At 42.1% G+C, this 17,284-nt stretch overlaps 2 protein-coding genes across 3 annotated transcripts; both read left to right on the forward strand.

Moving 5' to 3' along the window:
• The first annotated feature begins 888 nt into the window (after positions 1–888).
• Positions 889–4,473, forward strand: fgf9 (fibroblast growth factor 9). Of its 2 annotated transcripts, none has more exons than XM_051403010.1 (4): positions 889–1,378; positions 2,204–2,338; positions 3,551–3,654; positions 3,739–4,473. In XM_051403010.1, the coding sequence occupies exons 1-4, from the start codon at positions 1,213–1,215 to the stop codon at positions 3,919–3,921; spliced, it is 588 nt and encodes a 195-aa protein (XP_051258970.1). In that variant the 5' UTR covers positions 889–1,212; the 3' UTR covers positions 3,922–4,473. The 2 variants fall into 2 exon arrangements, with proteins under 2 accessions (XP_051258970.1, XP_051258971.1); XM_051403011.1 differs by having other exon boundaries at positions 2,207–2,338.
• Positions 4,474–5,737: 1,264 nt separating this feature from the next.
• tmprss3a (transmembrane serine protease 3a) lies at positions 5,738–17,283 on the forward strand. Its single transcript, XM_051404291.1, has 14 exons — positions 5,738–5,799; positions 5,904–5,938; positions 7,616–7,829; positions 8,200–8,313; positions 9,903–10,019; positions 10,261–10,384; positions 11,036–11,155; positions 11,864–11,910; positions 13,007–13,178; positions 13,621–13,790; positions 15,079–15,174; positions 15,255–15,397; positions 15,640–15,792; positions 17,146–17,283. The coding sequence occupies exons 1-14, from the start codon at positions 5,775–5,777 to the stop codon at positions 17,182–17,184; spliced, it is 1,569 nt and encodes a 522-aa protein (XP_051260251.1). The 5' UTR covers positions 5,738–5,774; the 3' UTR covers positions 17,185–17,283.
• The last annotated feature ends 1 nt before the right edge of the window (position 17,284 follows it).

A 17,284-nucleotide genomic window follows, 5' to 3' on the forward strand; every position in this document is an offset into this window, starting at 1 on the left:
GTTACTCATTTTATCCTATAAGAATTAATACATAATAATACTTTATAAAGTGTCCGTGAGCAGATGATCTTTATTCTTAACTCTAAACTAACACTTTGTTTTAGTGGAAAATAAAAGACTGAGAACAACTGAAGCCTCATAGTTTTACTTTCTGTGTAAATTATAAAACAACCGCTGTGGACATTAATAATAATAATAATAATTATTAATAATATAAATAATTAATAACCAACCAGAGGTCTGTTCAGTAGCAGCTGTGGAGCTCGTTCTCACTCCCAGGTCATCAGATAGAGACGCGAGTGGTGTTCAGTTAGTTGTAATCTGCTCCTCCACCACTGAATACTACTCGCGCCTCCTGTCTGATTCACACTGTTAAAGGTAAAGTCCGTTTTCTATTTTCTCAACAACAAACGGAGAGAACGAGTTATTTTATCGGTTTCTGTTTGTTTTCAAAACACAAAACGGGTTGTTTTTTGTTTTCTGTTTTTTCTTATTTTCAAAACAAAAAACAGAATCTGGGTCATTTTATCGTTTTCTGTTTATTTTCAAAATAAAAGCACGTCAAACAGCTATTTTTGGTTTTCTCTTGTCTGTGTATCTGCAGTGTTTTCTTTGTCCGTTCAGGTGATTAAACATGAATATTATATTCCTGACTCGTGTCCTCAGACTTGTGTCGGTATAAAACCAGCGAGCCGGTCTGGGAGCCGGTCTTTGTGTTCAGGAGGTTTTCCTGCTCTCACTATCGGCTCAGCCGCTCTCCAATCTCACTGATTGTGATACTGAACAGACAGTTTGCATGTTTCTCGCCCGTCAGAGGTCTGATTGGGCGACACCAAAACACACTTGCGTCAGCAGGCTGCAGCCCCGTCACCCAGAATGCAACTGCTCTCCGTCCTGCGAGGAAGAGGAACCGCAGACCGGGTCGCTGGCAGCGGGGTCGCCCTGCAGGGACGCCGGCGAGGACTCAGGAGCTTCGTCCTGCAGCTCCAGAGGACAGCATGTGTGTTCAGGCTGCTGCTGGCAGCGATACGCGGCTGATAAGGAGTATCTCGCCGTGGCGCTGTCAGTCAGAGAGAGGCGGCGAGGAGATAAAAGCAGGAAGTGTGTGTGTGGAGGGGATGAGCGGAGAAGGCAGTGGAGCTCAGCAGGAAGAGGAGGAAGAGGAGGCCTGGAACTTGGTGAGCGGACGTCTCTGGCAGCCGTCTGATCGCTATGAAAGCTTCCTCGCCGCCGCTGCTGCTGCTGCTGGTTGTCAGTGTGTGCCGTCGACCAGCGGGAGCCAAGAAACAGGAAGCGGTGGTTTCACCTGAGGAGCACGGCTCTCGACTCCGAGGACTCTGGAAGCTGCACATAAAGGACTCGCTGCTGGACGGAAAAGGTGAGCAAACATCTGGAATCTGTGGATCTGATTTTACTTTTCTTTACTTAAAGTGTTCAGACTGAAAGAACTCAGTTTAACTTGAACTGGTTGGTTATGGTTGAAGCTGTATTTAATATAATTAACATACAGTTTAGTTTATGAACTCACATTGAACCACAGAACGCTGCAGAACACTAAAATACCTTCATAAAATCCATCATATTGTAGAAATAGATCAATAAAGGGAATAAAAAGGTAAAGTGTGTTGGTATGATGGTGCACATACTGCAGGATACGTATACAGAACAACTTTATTTATTATTATCCACATATTTAATGTAATATATAAATAATATATTATTATTGTTGTTTATATTTGACTTTCAGTTGTTACATGAAGGAAACTTTTAGCTTTTAAGCTTCATTGTTTTTAATCAGACATTTAACAGAACTTCTCTTCATTTACTTAAAGACTATAAATAATTGAGCTGCAGTGATTAATCACCAACTATTCAATCAACAAATCAATAGTTTTGAGAGAAATCTCCAAATTTCAGCTCCTCCACGAGACATTCTACCTTTCTCTGACATTTTATGGAGCGAATAACTAATTGATTACTCTAGATAATGATGGACAGATTGATCAGTGATCACTGTAAACACTCATTGTCCCGTCAGTCAGTTATAAACTTATATTGTACAAACTGTGAGACCGAATGCTGAACTACAGATTGATCTGACAAATATTACTAATCATAAATCAATCTGTAATCCATTACTAACAATATCAGTGCACTAAAGGAAGTTTTTAACTAACTCACTTTATATTCACCTTATTACCAGCAGCAGGTTCTGGTCCTCAGCCAATCAGAGACGGGGTCACACAGCAGCTGCTCTACTGCCGCATCGGGATTGGCTACCATCTCCAGATTCTGCCCAACGGCTCCGTGGGAGGCGTCCACAAACCCACCGATAACTGTGAGTTCAGTCCACGTATCCTGGAAAACCTGGAAAACCTGGAAATTTAGAGAGTAGTTTTCCAATTATGTAAACACCTGGAAATCGATTAAAATCACCAAAAGTCTGAGAAATATTTAGATTCTAGCTCCTCACTCAGATTACATAAACCTGTATTTAGTTTTAAACTCGACTGCGAGCCGTTCACACCGCTTACAGACGGTCACATCTACAGACATACAGCCTGTAATTAAAGGTCAGATTCACATTAGTTGTAGATAACGAACACTTATACGTCTTCTTTTAATTGGCTAACAGGTGAGAAGATGACGTTCTGTTGATTATAATGTTGTTTAATGTTAGAGGAAAACTGCAGCTCTGTGTCAGCCGAGCACGCCACGAAAAACAAGCGAACGTGGATAGAGATGAGGATCGAGATCCACACATCCCAAAGATCAATAAGGTCCGAGCTTATCGAGACTAGCAGGTCCGCTGAACGTTATTACAGGAGAGAGTCTCGTTGACAATACGGTCAAAGTTAAAAGCAGATTTCCAAACACAGATTCCTTTACTGGCTTTACATTTTGACAAATAAACTCATTTTAGTTCTTTGGATGTATAAAACACCAACTTCAGCGACTTCTACGCTGCTCAGAACGCACATACAGATATAAATGTTGTTATAAACACGCTTCACATCGTCCACAGTTCAGTCTTTTAGTTAATTTCTACAGAAATCCTGAGCACAAAGTCTCATTCATCCAGATTTACCGGCACAGTGAACAAGAGAGGTTTAAATAGTGCTGACTCCCAACCTTTAGAAACAAAGTCTGAGTATGTGTCTGTTCCTTCATTATTTATATTCCTTCAGTCCCTAAAGGTTCACAGATCAAAAGAATGAAATTGGTTTTTCATAAAAATCAATCCAAGTTATAAATATCAGATCAAATGAACGACTGATAATTGATCTGTTATTCGAAAGCTTTATTTTTATACAATAATGAACAGTTTATAAAGGAACAACCAGCTCAGCTCTGAATAGTGGGAAAGGACCTTGGTCCTGAATAGCAGGTTTGGATAAAGACTGGGATTGTTGAGCAGTCCCATAAACTGAGAGAAAGAGCGGGAACCGTGTTATTGTTAATGTCTCCGTTCTGTACATTAAAACAGTTTCTGACCCAGTTTTAAGTGTTTGTCTGCCTTCACGCACTGATTCCTCTCCGTCTCCTCCAGGCTGGCTGAAGGTGTTCGCTATGAAACACGGCGTGGTGGGAATCAGAGGAGTGAAGAGCGGTTTGTACGTCTGTATGAGCGCCGACGGGCTGGCGTACGGGGCGGTACGTACCTCACTAACATTAAAGATAAACTCACCCACAGAAACCCAAAAGAACAACCAGATCACGTCCAATCTCTTCTTCCAGGAGCGGTTTTCTGATGACTGCCTGCTGAAGGAGAACCTGGAGGAGAACCACTACACCACCTACTCCTCGCTGTCTCACCCAGCCGTCTATCTGGCGCTGTCCCACAAAGGGGAGCTCAGGAAGGGCAACAGCGTGGGCCGCCACCAGTCCTGCACCCACTTCCTGCCCCGGAGGACGGCGTGATCGGTACCGGAGCCACGTTTAGAAAGCGTGTTCGCTCACGTTGCGACTCCGGAGAGAAGAAACAGACTGTTAGCGCCCAGGAGACACATCTGGAGGGATTATTATTACGTCTCAATGCTCAAAATACCTGAAACAGTCTGAGGATCAGTCGGTAAACAGCGGCTGCTCGGGGTGGACGCCTGGAACAGATGCAATAATAATAATAATAATATCTGCAATATAGAGGATTAATCAAAACATAAGATGTTCCTTTATTGATCCTGTGTAGCAGCATCGGGGAGTGTAGTGCAAAAGTAAAGAAAATATAATAAAACATGTACAGCTGCTGATCAATATTCTGATATTAGCAATAGATCACATTATTGTGTTTGTGCTGTAAAAGAGAGAATTATTAGAGTTCCTCCTCAGCGAGTCGACAGTGAAAGAGAAGTTGTTTATAGTTTTATAAATCTGTGCCTTATGAATCTTATTTATTCTTGTTTGTGTACTTTTATTTATTCTTGTTTTAGAGCGAATTGCAGTGTTAAATAAAATATATCTATTTTTTTATAATCACATTGTGTTGAAGTAGTTTGTTGTGAGTTGGATCTTCAAATTCATTTAATGTGAGTGATTTAGAGACATTTGTTAAATATTAAAGGTTATTTTTTTCTTTTAAATCACTAGTTTCCACTAGTAGAGCACCAGAATCTCAGGCCAAAACAATATGGCTACAGCCAGACTCCATTCATAAAACCAGTCATTTTAGCAGATAATCGTAAAAACACATTTCAAACTGGACAGAGACAAAAATAAAACTCACCAGAACTGTTTGTATTAGTCTCTTTAACAATCACCGACTCTGGTTCGGTCAAAATAAATCCTTAAATCACAGAATTACATGTGAAAATATTTGTGAAAAGGGCCGAAACGTAAACTAACATTAATCCTCGGGGACAAATGTCGTCAAAGTTTGTCCACTAACAGTAGTTGTTGTTTGTTCCACTAACAGTAGTTGTTGTTTGTTCCACTAACAGTAGTTGTTTGTTTCACAGACAGACTCAGGTTGTTATTGTCAGTGTCTGACAGCATTATAGAAAGGATCCCTACAGAGATAGACCTTTAGTTTAACCACAAACAGCCGTAATATCACTATCACTCTCCACCAGACTCCAGAGACAGAAACACTCATTTTACCTTCAGATCATCGTAACTTCATTAAAGTGGACAGAAACAGAATAAAACTCATTAAACCGTCTCTGTTAGTGTTTCCAACAATCACCAACTCTGGTTTGGTGGAAATAAATCCTTAATTCACCGACGTAGATGATAAAAACAGCAGTTTCAGTCGGAGCAGACCGGCTATGGAAACAAACCACAGAAAGGCTGCGTCTCAATCCCAGTACAATAAAGGAGAATAGTCCCTGTGAGAACTTTCCTCTGCTTTAAACTGACATTCGTGGATATTCTGGGATAGCAGCAGACGTTTAGGAGCAAATATGTAAAACCGGAACCATTAATTAGCCTTTAATTAACATTTGTATTATACAACCTGTTCATGGGTCTGTTGGCAGACAGCAGCTGGACTGTGAAGCCGCTGGACGTCGTCCAGGCAGTGACCATCCTCCTCCTCTTCCTCCTCCTCCTCTGGACACACGAGTCTGTAATCTTACCCTCTGAGTGGGAGGTGCAGGGTCATCCGATCCTCGCTCTGACCGACTGCACTCACCTGCTCAGGTGTCTCATTGTACCAGAGCACAGGCACGGCAGGAGGGCCATTAGCACGGAGAGGAAGGAGACAGAAACAGGGGATACAGGGAGTCGGGGGGGATATGGTCTTAGATAAAGTTCAGCTGAGTGTGGACGATGGCACGATGACGGAGAACTTCGTGGAGATCAGTACGTTGGACGTAAAACTTTTTCTTTGAGGATTCCTGGTTGTTTTTATCTTTTCTTCATCATTTCTTCTTCCTCAATGTCATCTCCACTTATCTCTGTTACAGATACTGCTGCTGCTGACACAGCAACTCCCCCGACAGTAAGTGGACCAAATACACATTTATTTTTATTTATATTGTAAATTCAATATTCTTGTTTTTCTTTCGGAACAAAACAAGAAATTTTAGTAAATTTTAATGTGCATTTTCAATTATTTTCTGCCATTTTATAGACTGAATTAGTGATTGATTAATAAAACAAATAGATTAATAAATAATGTAAATCAGTGGTGGATATGTGAAGGACGATGGGTAGTTTTCTACCGGGTAAGGGGGCCGATAAAACCTGTGGTATGGCGCTCCTGGGGGTGAACTCCTCTCTTGTGGTTTTCTAGAAGTTGTTAGACACACATAAAAGTTAAAATATTTATTTTTCAGAGTAAGGTACGGAGCCGCTCTTCAACGTCCGGCCCTCCAGAAACACTCCGGTAGCTAGCCGTGCTGTTAGCTAACTAATGAGTCTTCGCTCTGTGTCACTGAACGTTGAAGATTGATTGACGAGTGAATGTCAGGATATGATTGGCTGAAACCGACGGTCGGCCAGTGTCGGTGTATTCAGCACCATCGGCTTTTCCATTGGTAGTTGGAAATCGCTCTGATTGGTTGTTCAGCTTTAGCAAATCTGTGCATCTCTCATCTTCATGTCATCTGATCACTCAGATATTTTAAGTTGCCATTTTACGAAACCGTCTGAGCGAGCAAACCTTAATCCATAGAGCTTCTTTTGTTTATATCGGCAGTCTTCTGGTTCTTGTGTGACAAATACAGACTATCACCTCCTGCTGGTGTTTCATAGTTCATAGAATCGGATTATTCCCCAACTCTTTGTACTCAATGGAGCCACCATCAAACCCCTCGGCTCCCAGACTGACCTGGTAGCTGAAGCACTGGCTGGACTACTGGAGGAAACTCCAGAGTTGTTGGAGAGTCACTAAGCTTCAAGAGGCATCGACGGTCGTGTTGAGTCTTTTTGTTTGCTTCGTTGGATCCAAGATCACTGGAACAATGAGACAGGAGGAGCAGAGGAGGACAACTGACTTAGGCACCTTTCAGGGACACAATTCAGATTAAAGACCAGTTAATTGGGGACATATTGTACAACTGGGGACAAAAAACACTGTCCTCAATTAGAAATAAGCTGATTTTTGAGTCACTGGTGAAGGTTAGGGTAAATCTCCAGTCATAAGTAAACGTGTTGAATGGGGCGGAGGTAGAATTTGGAAAGATGGCCACCAGAGCCCGGCCCACTTCTACAGCGTCAGAGGGGACGAGTGCAAAGGTAATCCCAGAGAGCCGTGAGGTCGAGTTATTGCTCTTTGTGTAAGAAGTAGACGAGGGTGTCCCTGACGTAGACCACACTGACCCCTCAGAGGTCATACTGAACAGCCAGATCCTCCAGGATGGATGACCTTGTAGTCTGCTCTGTTGAACTCCTGGAAGGACAATGCTGAACCACCTTCCTTATCACTGGATCAAACCCAGATTTTACTGGTTTACTGCAATTTATGAGGTTTTGACATTAGAGCTATAAGTACAGATCGGTCTTACAGTCACACCTTCTGCCCAAACATCTCTTTTGGCAAGAAGTTTGATTAGAAACCTTTATTAAAGTCTTTTTCTTGAGTTCTGCTATCACAAATTGCTCAGTCAATGTAGAGGTAGTGCAGTAATGAATCAAGTTGTTTGGATCATTTGTCTCTCTGTTGCCCCTCATTTAGGAACTTAAGGTGCCCGAGCAACCTGACCCCTCCAAGATAGAGGTGGTATCAGTGACGGAGGAAGACCTCCCCACTGTCGAGACCCCCAACACACTGAACGTCAGCCCCCTGGGCAGCTTTGCTACCGATCCGCCGTCGGAGAACGATTCTGCCAAACCTCCGGCCGCCCCCAGCCCCATGATGCCAGTCACCAAGGTGCAGCCGTTCTTCCACGGTGAGACGCTGTGATGGTTGTTGAGGTAACGGTACAGCATGATATGGAGATTGCTGCACACAGGTAGAGTTACAGTGGGGTCTGCTTGAAACGTGAGCTGACCGACACACTGTGGATGAGGATAATAGTGATACATCTGTCACAGATTAACTCGTGTGTTATAGCCTTTAGCTCTTTGTTCTGCTTCACTTTCCCAGGAGAGAAAATATTTACTGAACCAGACAATTCTGAGGTTTTTGGCTGTTTCAGTAAGTTTTACTACAACGAAACTATATATTTGAGTTGTCTTTAGATTAAATAGATTGTAATCTCTTGATGTTTGAACTGTACACTATAAAATACTCAATGTTGAAGTATTTTCTCTCACTAGAGGACGACCTGGAGAAAAGCTGGAAGACCACACTGCTGGCCCACCGCCTCGAGCTGCTGATCGCCTCCTGCGTCGTCGTGGCGGTCACTCTCGTTCTCGGCATCGGCCTCGGAGGTGAGCTCCGTGGCGTGTAAACTTTGTCCATTCTGCAATAATGGAGCCACTGTAGCGTGGACTGACTTTGCTTCTTCAATATTTGATGAGGTTCTTACCTGTTACACAATTCAGGTCCTGCTCACACACTGCAGGCTGAATGCATGCATTTAAGTACCAGCTTTAATTTGATGGTCAGTTATGTTGTGTGAATAAAATAATTTTAAAATTGGACGAGTTAACATGAAGAAAGCCGTCGTGTTGCCAAAGTGTCGCATATCAAAACATTAAAGATTTGAATGGTTCAAAGTAAATTTTTAAGGTTTTAAAACTGAAAAATAGGTTTTAACATTTGAAAATAAGATTTGAATGTCTAAAAAAATTGTTTAATTTACATTTACGTTAGAAATCTGTTTTGAAACTTAAAACTGTTAAATTTAATCTACTCACTAACAATGGCTAATAGCTGTTATGAGATATTCAATATTAACTAATTATCAAAGACGCTACTATTGGTGTGAGGTTTTATTTTAAACATTGATCACTTTCTGATGGCTTCCTGGAAGTTTAGTGGAAGTTCTCACCCAAACAGTTGGCGAGTAACTGGTGTCAAATGTTAGCGGGGTCACAGTGGACACAACTGGAAGATCAGATGATCAAATGGCTTCCAGCTCCCGAACAACAACACGTTAAGATAATGTGATTCCTTCTGATGTAGTATAACTGATTAGAAAGATTAAAATTAAAACCAGGTACACCGATATCCAGGCTTCTGACTCACCTCACAACCGCAGGACTGGCATCGAGTCAATGGAACTTAAGGTGTCGACACATCAGTGAGGAAGTGTTCGAGGTTATTTAGCAGCAGTCAAACTTAACTCCTAAGCTGCCATGCAATATGATTTTGGTTTAAAGCAGCTTTTCTTACATTTTTTACAGCGTGTACCAACTCATAAAATATCTTTCCCAGTGCCACAATTATGACCGACATAAAATACAGCAGCGTAGTCTGACTCTGTTCAGCTACAGACAGTTCGGTTTATTCTAATAAGATTATTTATTTATTGTTGACTGTTATTGAATCCTGAATGAAACTGGTTCAAGAACTAGAGCTGATTTAGTGGAAAATGGTTACTCTTGATCTACGCTTCTCTTTAGTGTCTTAATAACTTAAACATTAAAGTTAAATTATCCATTTTAAAGATCGAAAGGTAAACAAACGCTCATTAGGTGAAGGGATGGGTACAGGCAGTTCCACTATAGTATATGGAGGTCCCCTGTTTGAGAGATACACATGGCATGCCACACTGCGCTAACGTTAATCCTCCCTGGTTGACCTTTTACCTTTAAGGAGAGTGGAGACACTGAGCAGGTACGTTTAGATTGATTGAGGGGTTTGTGTATCGATCTAGTCGCATCTATAACGTTAAAACCGATTTCTGACTCGTATCTGTAAATCTTTACACCTTAAAAAAAAAATATATATATATATTTTAAATGAGCATTAATAGGAGGTCCACACTTTGTTGGTGTAGAATGATATTCCACTGTTGGTAATGTAGACAATAATGTGTGTGTGTGTGTGTGTGTGTGTGTGTGTGTGTGTGCAGTGGGTCTGAGCTGTGCGGGGAAGTTTCGTTGTGGTTCATCGTCTAAATGCATCAGCACCTCGGCTCAGTGCGACGGACAGCCGCACTGTGACCACGGAGAGGACGAACTCGGCTGCGGTGAGACACACACACACACACACATTAACACATTGTTTCTCAAACAGGGGTATGCGTCCCCCTAGGGGCACTTTGGAGTACTGCAGGGGGGACGGGAGATTTTATTTTGTTAATTTAAAAAATCAATCATGCATAAAAAAAATAAGTAAACTACTATATAATAAGTTCAATAAAAAATGTAAATGTGAGTTTGATAAACCACATTTTATATGAATATATTTATATTCTGTCTGTCTGTCAGTGCGTCTGAGTGGGCGGAGCTCCGTCCTGCAGGTCCAGAAAGGAGGAGTTTGGAGGACCGTCTGCTCAGAGGGTTGGAACAACTGGTTGGGGGTCTCTGCCTGCAAACAGCTGGGATACTCCAGGTTTTTATCTTAAGCTCTTATCTTGGATCTGTATCCATCTTTTAGTTCAGGTTCCTGATCTAGATTGTCCCGCACCAATCAGAAGTTCATGTAGCATTAAAGTGCTTCGTATCAGTCCGTCCAGAAAGCTGCGATGTTGTGATCGCAATAATTAACGCAAATTCTACCGCTTTCCTGATTGATAAAGTCATTAAAATCTTAACTTGTTGTACTTCTCCATGTTTCTCTACGATCTGACCTCCGCCCTGTGTTGCTGCAGTAAGACTCAGGAAAGGTGACCAATTGGAAATGTCCCAATTTGACCAATCATTGTAGTTTCCCGCACAAAATGTTGAGTCGTAAGTCATCAAACTACTAGCAATGTTATTGTCACTGGAACACCCTTCAGCTTTGTATGAATTATACAAAGAATTGCAACAGTTTTTCCAAATTTATTGCAAAAAAAAGCTTAAATGTTTTGCAATTTCTTAGAAAAGCTGCCGTGAAAAAAAACAAGCCTGCGAAATCCTGGAGGAACTTTAAGAGGTTCATCAGTTTATAATTAGACTAGTTGCTGTGTCTTCTTATATAAACACCTGTAACATCCTAGTATTTTAAATATATTGTTCTCTGCTTAAAATACTGACACTCTCGTCTGTTGCTGTTTGTCAGGTACGTGGAGTCGTTCTTCGTCTCTCTGACCTCCATTGATCAAGACTTTCAGCACAACCTGGTGTCCATTGACCTGAACCGGTCGCAGGTCATTAAGCTCCAGGACGCCGCGACCTTCAGGTAGAAAGCACCTGTATCATCTGAATGACAATAACTAACAATAATACCATACACTGTATATAGATCATCCAAAGCAGCTCTGTTATAACTGGACTTCTCTTCATCTCAATCTGCAAATAACAGAATCATTTATTCATTTGTTCAAAAGCTGAAGAGATTAAAGGCCTGAAGTGAACATTAACAGGAGTTACAGTTTACTTTCCAGACTCAAATATTTTTTTAAAGGACAACTGGATGAACTAGAGCACACCGCAGACCAAAACCAGTAGGAAATGAGTCCTTGGCTGACCAGACTCCATTGAGAAAACCAGTGATTTTACCAAGCAGATATTTGGAAAACAGTTCAAACTGCACTGAAACAAAATTAAAGTCACCAAAACCGTTCTTGTTATCTCATCATAACAGTAAACTACACAAAACGCTGAGCCAGACGTCACCAAACTACTTTTATTCTCACTGGAACAAGTTTCAGTTTTTAATGAATTATACAGAAACTTGCAAATTCATTTAAAACATTTTAACTTGCTGCCCTCAAATCAGGTATTTTGGGTCTCAAAAATCCCCCAAAAAGCAAAAAACTAAATCCTGGAGGGATTGTTCATAACTGTTTTAAGACATATTGATCTTTCTGTTTCCTGATCAGTAAAGTCACTGGACATTAAAATCTTAACCATGTTTCTCTGTGATCTGACCTTCGCCCTCCTGCAGTAAGACTCAGTGCAGCTCAGGGAAGGTGACCACTCTGAAATGTCTGGGTGAGAAAACTGAGTGTTGACTCTCTTCTTTGTGAGGATTTAAGAGATGTTGCATGTTAAGGGTTCATGCATGGTGTGTTTATTGATCACCCCAATAAGAAGATGTTTCTTGATGTTCAAACTCTTTTTTTTAACTTTGTAAATAACTGATATGGAACCAGTGTGTGTTTATGTGGTTGTCTGTATTTGAGCATGTACGTCTGCATGTGCTGGAGTTCGACTAGGATGGATTGGTGAAGGTTGATACTGATATTTGTGGTCGAAACTGCTCATAACTGATCATTTGGATCAATATTTACAAATTTTAAAAAGGTGCACTAAACCTGTGAAAACATTTGTCAAGTCTAAAAAAATGACCCTGATGATCACCAGCACAGGGAAGTAAGATAATAAATCACTGCAGCTCTGTTAGATCGACCTTTATCGTGGAAATAAACTGAAATTTCAGATGTTTTCAGGCTGATTAAAGCTTCTTAAGACAGTGAAGCCAAGTTAATGAGTCAGTTTAGCTGCACAGCTGACTGACCTAACAGCAGTTAGCAGTTGGCTATTGATCAATCTGTCCATCAGAAACTCTGTAAATGACCTCGGAGCTGTAACGTTATTCCGCGTTGGTCTCAGCAGCAGTTAATTAGCGTATCTGTCCATCAGGAAACCCTGTAAATCTCAGAGAGTCGAAGCTGAGCCGCCGGAGGACGTCAGAGGGAAAACCAGGAAATATTTTCTCCATAAAATCTGATCCAGTTTCACCAAACTCACTGAAGTTATAAAGTTGAGCTTTTGTACAGGAATCAGTGAAACATCATCAGAGAGAAAGTGTTTCACTGGACACAAAATTAGAATTCGTCAACTTTTAAATTATTTTTCAGGAAATAAACTCTAAAATACCATCAAGAATACTTGAAAATACCTAAAGAATTCATGTTTCTGTTATTGTTGGACAGACATTGGAGTATGGGAGATGTTTAACGCCAAAACATATGTGATAAAAACACTAAAGCATCAATTTTGACTTTAATAAAGACAGTATCAGCTGCCGTTAATCATGTTTGAATGTCTGGCGCTGACCTACGACCTTTCCCTCCTCCGCCCTCAGAGTGCGGCTCCAGGCCTCAGTACACTCAGAGCACTCGTATCGTCGGCGGGAACATCTCCAAGCCGGGTCAGTTCCCGTGGCAGGTCAGCCTCCACTTCAGCAGCGAACACCTGTGCGGCGGCTCCATCGTGACGTCACGCTGGATCCTGACGGCGGCGCACTGCGTGTACGGGTGAGTCACTTAAAATGTTCTCATCACTTTACCTCAGACGGACTTTGACTTTTATAAGTCTTTTTGGCGTCTTTATATGAATCAGTACTTTAGTATAAACTTCCTGTCACCCAGGTTTGTGCGCAGCAGTTTTAAATGACTCTGCTGTTTACTGAAGACGGTGTCAGATGAAGACGTCTTGAGCTCCACACACACACACACACACACACAGAGTCCATCATGCGTAGTTAAAGTTGTACAAGCTGGAATCAGATTACTTCCCAGTAACTCCTTTAACCTGGCAGGGTGTCAGTCCTCTAAACTGTCCAATGAACGGGCTGCTTATCGATCATGTGACGCCGCCACTGGCTCCTGTTTAGGAGCAAAGTGCCAAGAAAGACAACTGTCTCTGTAGGTTGGCGGGTTTTAATTTCACTGACACAAATATTCTGTCTGTCGTCAGGTTTGCGGACCCCTCCATGTGGACGGTCCACGTGGGGCTGACGGAGCAGCAGGTCCACGGGGCTCAGTCTCTGGCTGTGGAGCAGATCATATACCACGCTCGCTACCGGCCCAAAGGACTCGACTACGACATCGCACTCATGAAACTGGCCAGTTCACTCAATTTCAATGGTAATGGTAATTTCACCAATCACAGCAGTCGCCCGCATAAAAAGTTGAGCCATACGTCACCTTCCCTGAGTCTTATGGCTGCAACACGGGGCGGAGGTCAGATCATGGAGAAACATGGAGGAGTACTACGAGTTAAGATTTTAGTGACTTTATCGATCAGGAAACAGAGCGCAGGAAGATCGATATTTCTTACAGACCCTCCAGGGTTTTGCAGTTGTTTTTAGGGATTGTTGCTGCCCTAAAATACCTGATTTTGCAGCAGTTTTTCTATAAAAATAAATAAATGTTGCAATGTTTTTAGGCCTTTGTTGAGATGAGGTTGCATAGGTTTTTGTATAATTCGCAAAAAATCGAAGGCAACTTATTTCAGTGAGAATAAAATCACAAATAATTTGGTGACGTACGGTTCAACGTCTTTATGTTTGGTGAAACTCGCAGAAAAGTTGGTGAAATTGCAAGGTTGTGCAGAATTCACTGCATTGGTTGAACAATGAGTTAATTGTTACAGTTGCAACATCGCAACTGCCTGGAGAGACTGAAACCACAAACATTTATCTTCTTACTGGAATAAGTTGCCTTCGGTTTTTAAAGAATTACACAAAAACTTTTAAAAATCGCAACAAATTTTGCAATTTTCATTTTTCTCAGTTTCTTTGCAAAAAAAAGCCTAGAAACAACCTGCGTCACAATTAGCTGCTGCCAAATCAGGTGTTTTAGGACCGCAACAATCCCAAAAAGAACTGATTAATCATCCAGCAAACAAAAAATTGAAGCTCGATCCAGAGACAGTGAAATCTCCAGTAGTTTGGTGACATATTGCTCGACTATGATTGGTAAAACTTGTGGGAAACCACAATGATTGGTCAAATTTGGACATTTTAGAGATCTGCAATACAGGGCGGAGGTCAGGTCAGAACCGAATTTTATAAATTGGGAATGATTGGAAAGTTGAAACATACTTGATGCCCCCATAAGTCAGGAAACTGCTCCTGCACACAGACACCCACCTTTACTTAGTAGGTATAATGTAAATCTATCAGATTCTTGTCTCACCTTTATTCTGTCTCAGTCCTGTGGGGGGGGGCTCTCTCTCCCTCCCTCACTCTCAGGTTTCTTGCTCTCTGACAGCTGAGTGTCATTATGTGTATCAGCTGTCTCAGCTCTCACCAGTCACTCTTCATCACTTCTGCTCCTTTCAGCGTAAAAGGATTCGCTGAACCTCCGTCTGAAAACAAGGTTGTGTCCAGATACTCTGGGAGTTGTAGTTCACTCAGATTCTCCTCCGCAGGCTTCGTGGAGCCCATCTGTCTGCCCAACCACGGGGAGGAGTTTGAGGCAGGGACCATGTGCTGGATCTCCGGGTGGGGAGCGACGGAAAGCGAAGGTGAGTCTGACAGTAACTGTAATAAAAGCGTCGGTTGTGTGTTAGTGACTCTCACACACACACGTATGAATGTGTTCCAGGTGAAACCAGTCTGGCTCTGCGCTCTGCCACGGTGCCGCTGCTCTCCACCAAGACCTGCAACCAGCCGGAGGTTTACCAGGGCCTCATCTCGTCCTGGATGATCTGTGCAGGATACCTGGAGGGAGGAACCGATTCCTGTCAGGTAAAACACTGAGACGTCCTTCGTCTCCGTAACAGTAACATCATTAACTAACCTGTGAGGAACAGTTGGACTTTTACAGCAGCTTTTGGGACACTTAAGGACATAAAACTAGATCTGTTGTTATTGTTGTGATGTGAGAGACCCCCTAGTGGCAGAAATTACAACTACTGACTTTAAAATACCCCCAAAGGCTGAGGCTGTGGAGGTTTGGTGATGTGTGGACTCTGTATTTGTGTCCTCAGGGGGACAGTGGAGGTCCTCTGGCCTGTGAGGACTCGTCCGTGTGGAAGCTGGTTGGAGCAACCAGCTGGGGGATCGGCTGCGCCATGAAGAACAAGCCGGGCGTTTACACTCGCATCACACAGTCGCTCAGCTGGATCCGCCAACAGATGGAGGTCAGTACGCGACGAGCCGGGTCCTGTTAGGACCGGCCTCTTTAGAGGGAGTTGACTGTAACTCTCTTTTAATGATGGAGCGTCTTGGGTTCGTTACGACGCCGAAAAGATCTCTGCGAGTCCGTTCCGCTCCGTGTCCGCTGTGAACAGCTCGATTAACTACATTTTGAAAAACATCTTCCAGGACAATGTAGATTATTTCCAGGATTTTTGGTCATTTTAATTGATTTCCAGGTGTTTCCATAACCGGAAAACTAGTCTCTAAATGTCCAGATTTTCCAGGACTTTTGGGAATCTTGTTGTTATTGTGCGACTTTTGCATTTTAACACAAACTAACCCTTTAAAACACCATAAAGTTTCAGTTCTGTTTATGGTAAAAACAACTTTTAATGGACGAACAACTTTCTTTCTACTTTCTCTACTTAAAATATGTAAAAAATAGAGCCGAGGTTTTTAAAAATACCCTTTAAATACTGACTTTAAATGACGAATCTGAATAAAAACAGCAGTTAAACAGTCCAGTTTCTTCAGTTAAACCTTGACGAATCGACCTCTGCCAGCTGTTGGTGACTAATCGACCTCCGCCAGCTGTTGGTGACCTCGCTGTGTGAAGTTGGACCGACAGCTGGTTCTCCTCCTCTATGGTATCCGAGCGCAGCAGCTGGCAGCGTTGTACGTTGGCCTAATTTCAGCTGCCTTTATATGGTGAAAGCTTTGAAATGTTACACTCGAGTCCACGATACGAGACCATAAAGCGCTCGCCCCGTGTCCGTGTGCTCCGCTGGTTACCGCACACAGAACCTCTCACACAAACTCACTGAAGAGACGAAGGAAAACCTGATTTGTTTCATTCATTTATAGTCCGTTAGTGCTGTATGATACAGGATGAACCAGGTTTTAATCTCCTGTATGATATGAATTTATAACTTACCACTGAAACTCTTCCACAGGCTGCCATGTTGTATCGTGTATTGAGAGGAAGCTGCCAACACTTCTTACTAATAACCCACAACTAACTCTCTTGTCACAGGACAAACACAACAATTAGAGCCAATTCATTTCTTACTTTGTGCAACAGAACATTTTTAAGTATTTTAGGTGAAATCTGTGTTTACCTGATTATTTCATGTCAAAATAGCTGCTGTTAAAAAGGTTTATTGACTACAGCTTAAGGAACATTAAGTTGGCCACAGGCTGTGATACAGTTAACATTCTTCAGGACAACTTAGATTATTTCCAGATCATTTTAATCAATTTCCAGGTGTTTCCATGACTGGAAAACTCTCTATAGGTATCCTGTACATGTTTCCATCTGTGTTTGTGTTAAACTGTCCATTTCTGTTCTCTTTCAGAGGGAAGAGGCTCTCAGTTCTCCAACTTCAGACAACTGAACCGCTTCGTTGCTTCTCACAGGACTCTGTTTGGATGTTTCCACAAACACAAAAAAAACCACAACAACCAGAAACGACGGACACTTTGATCCACAACAAA

This window comes from Dicentrarchus labrax, unplaced genomic scaffold, assembly GCF_905237075.1.
Source record: "Dicentrarchus labrax unplaced genomic scaffold, dlabrax2021, whole genome shotgun sequence".
In the NCBI taxonomy this organism is placed as follows: domain Eukaryota; kingdom Metazoa; phylum Chordata; class Actinopteri; family Moronidae; genus Dicentrarchus; species Dicentrarchus labrax.

Excerpts from the sequence above, each read along its gene's own strand:
- fgf9 (XM_051403010.1), top strand. The coding sequence starts at position 1,213 with ATGAAAGCTTCCTCGCCGCCGCTGCTGCTGCTGCTGGTTGTCAGTGTG. Across the intron at positions 2,339-3,550 it reads CCACAAACCCACCGATAACT|GCTGGCTGAAGGTGTTCGCT; the intron begins GTGAGTTCAGTC and ends CGTCTCCTCCAG. Across the intron at positions 3,655-3,738 it reads ACGGGCTGGCGTACGGGGCG|GAGCGGTTTTCTGATGACTG; the intron begins GTACGTACCTCA and ends CTCTTCTTCCAG.
- tmprss3a (XM_051404291.1), top strand. The coding sequence starts at position 5,775 with ATGACGGAGAACTTCGTGGAGATCA. Across the intron at positions 5,939-7,615 it reads ACACAGCAACTCCCCCGACA|GAACTTAAGGTGCCCGAGCA; the intron begins GTAAGTGGACCA and ends CCCCTCATTTAG. Across the intron at positions 8,314-9,902 it reads TCTCGGCATCGGCCTCGGAG|TGGGTCTGAGCTGTGCGGGG; the intron begins GTGAGCTCCGTG and ends GTGTGTGTGCAG.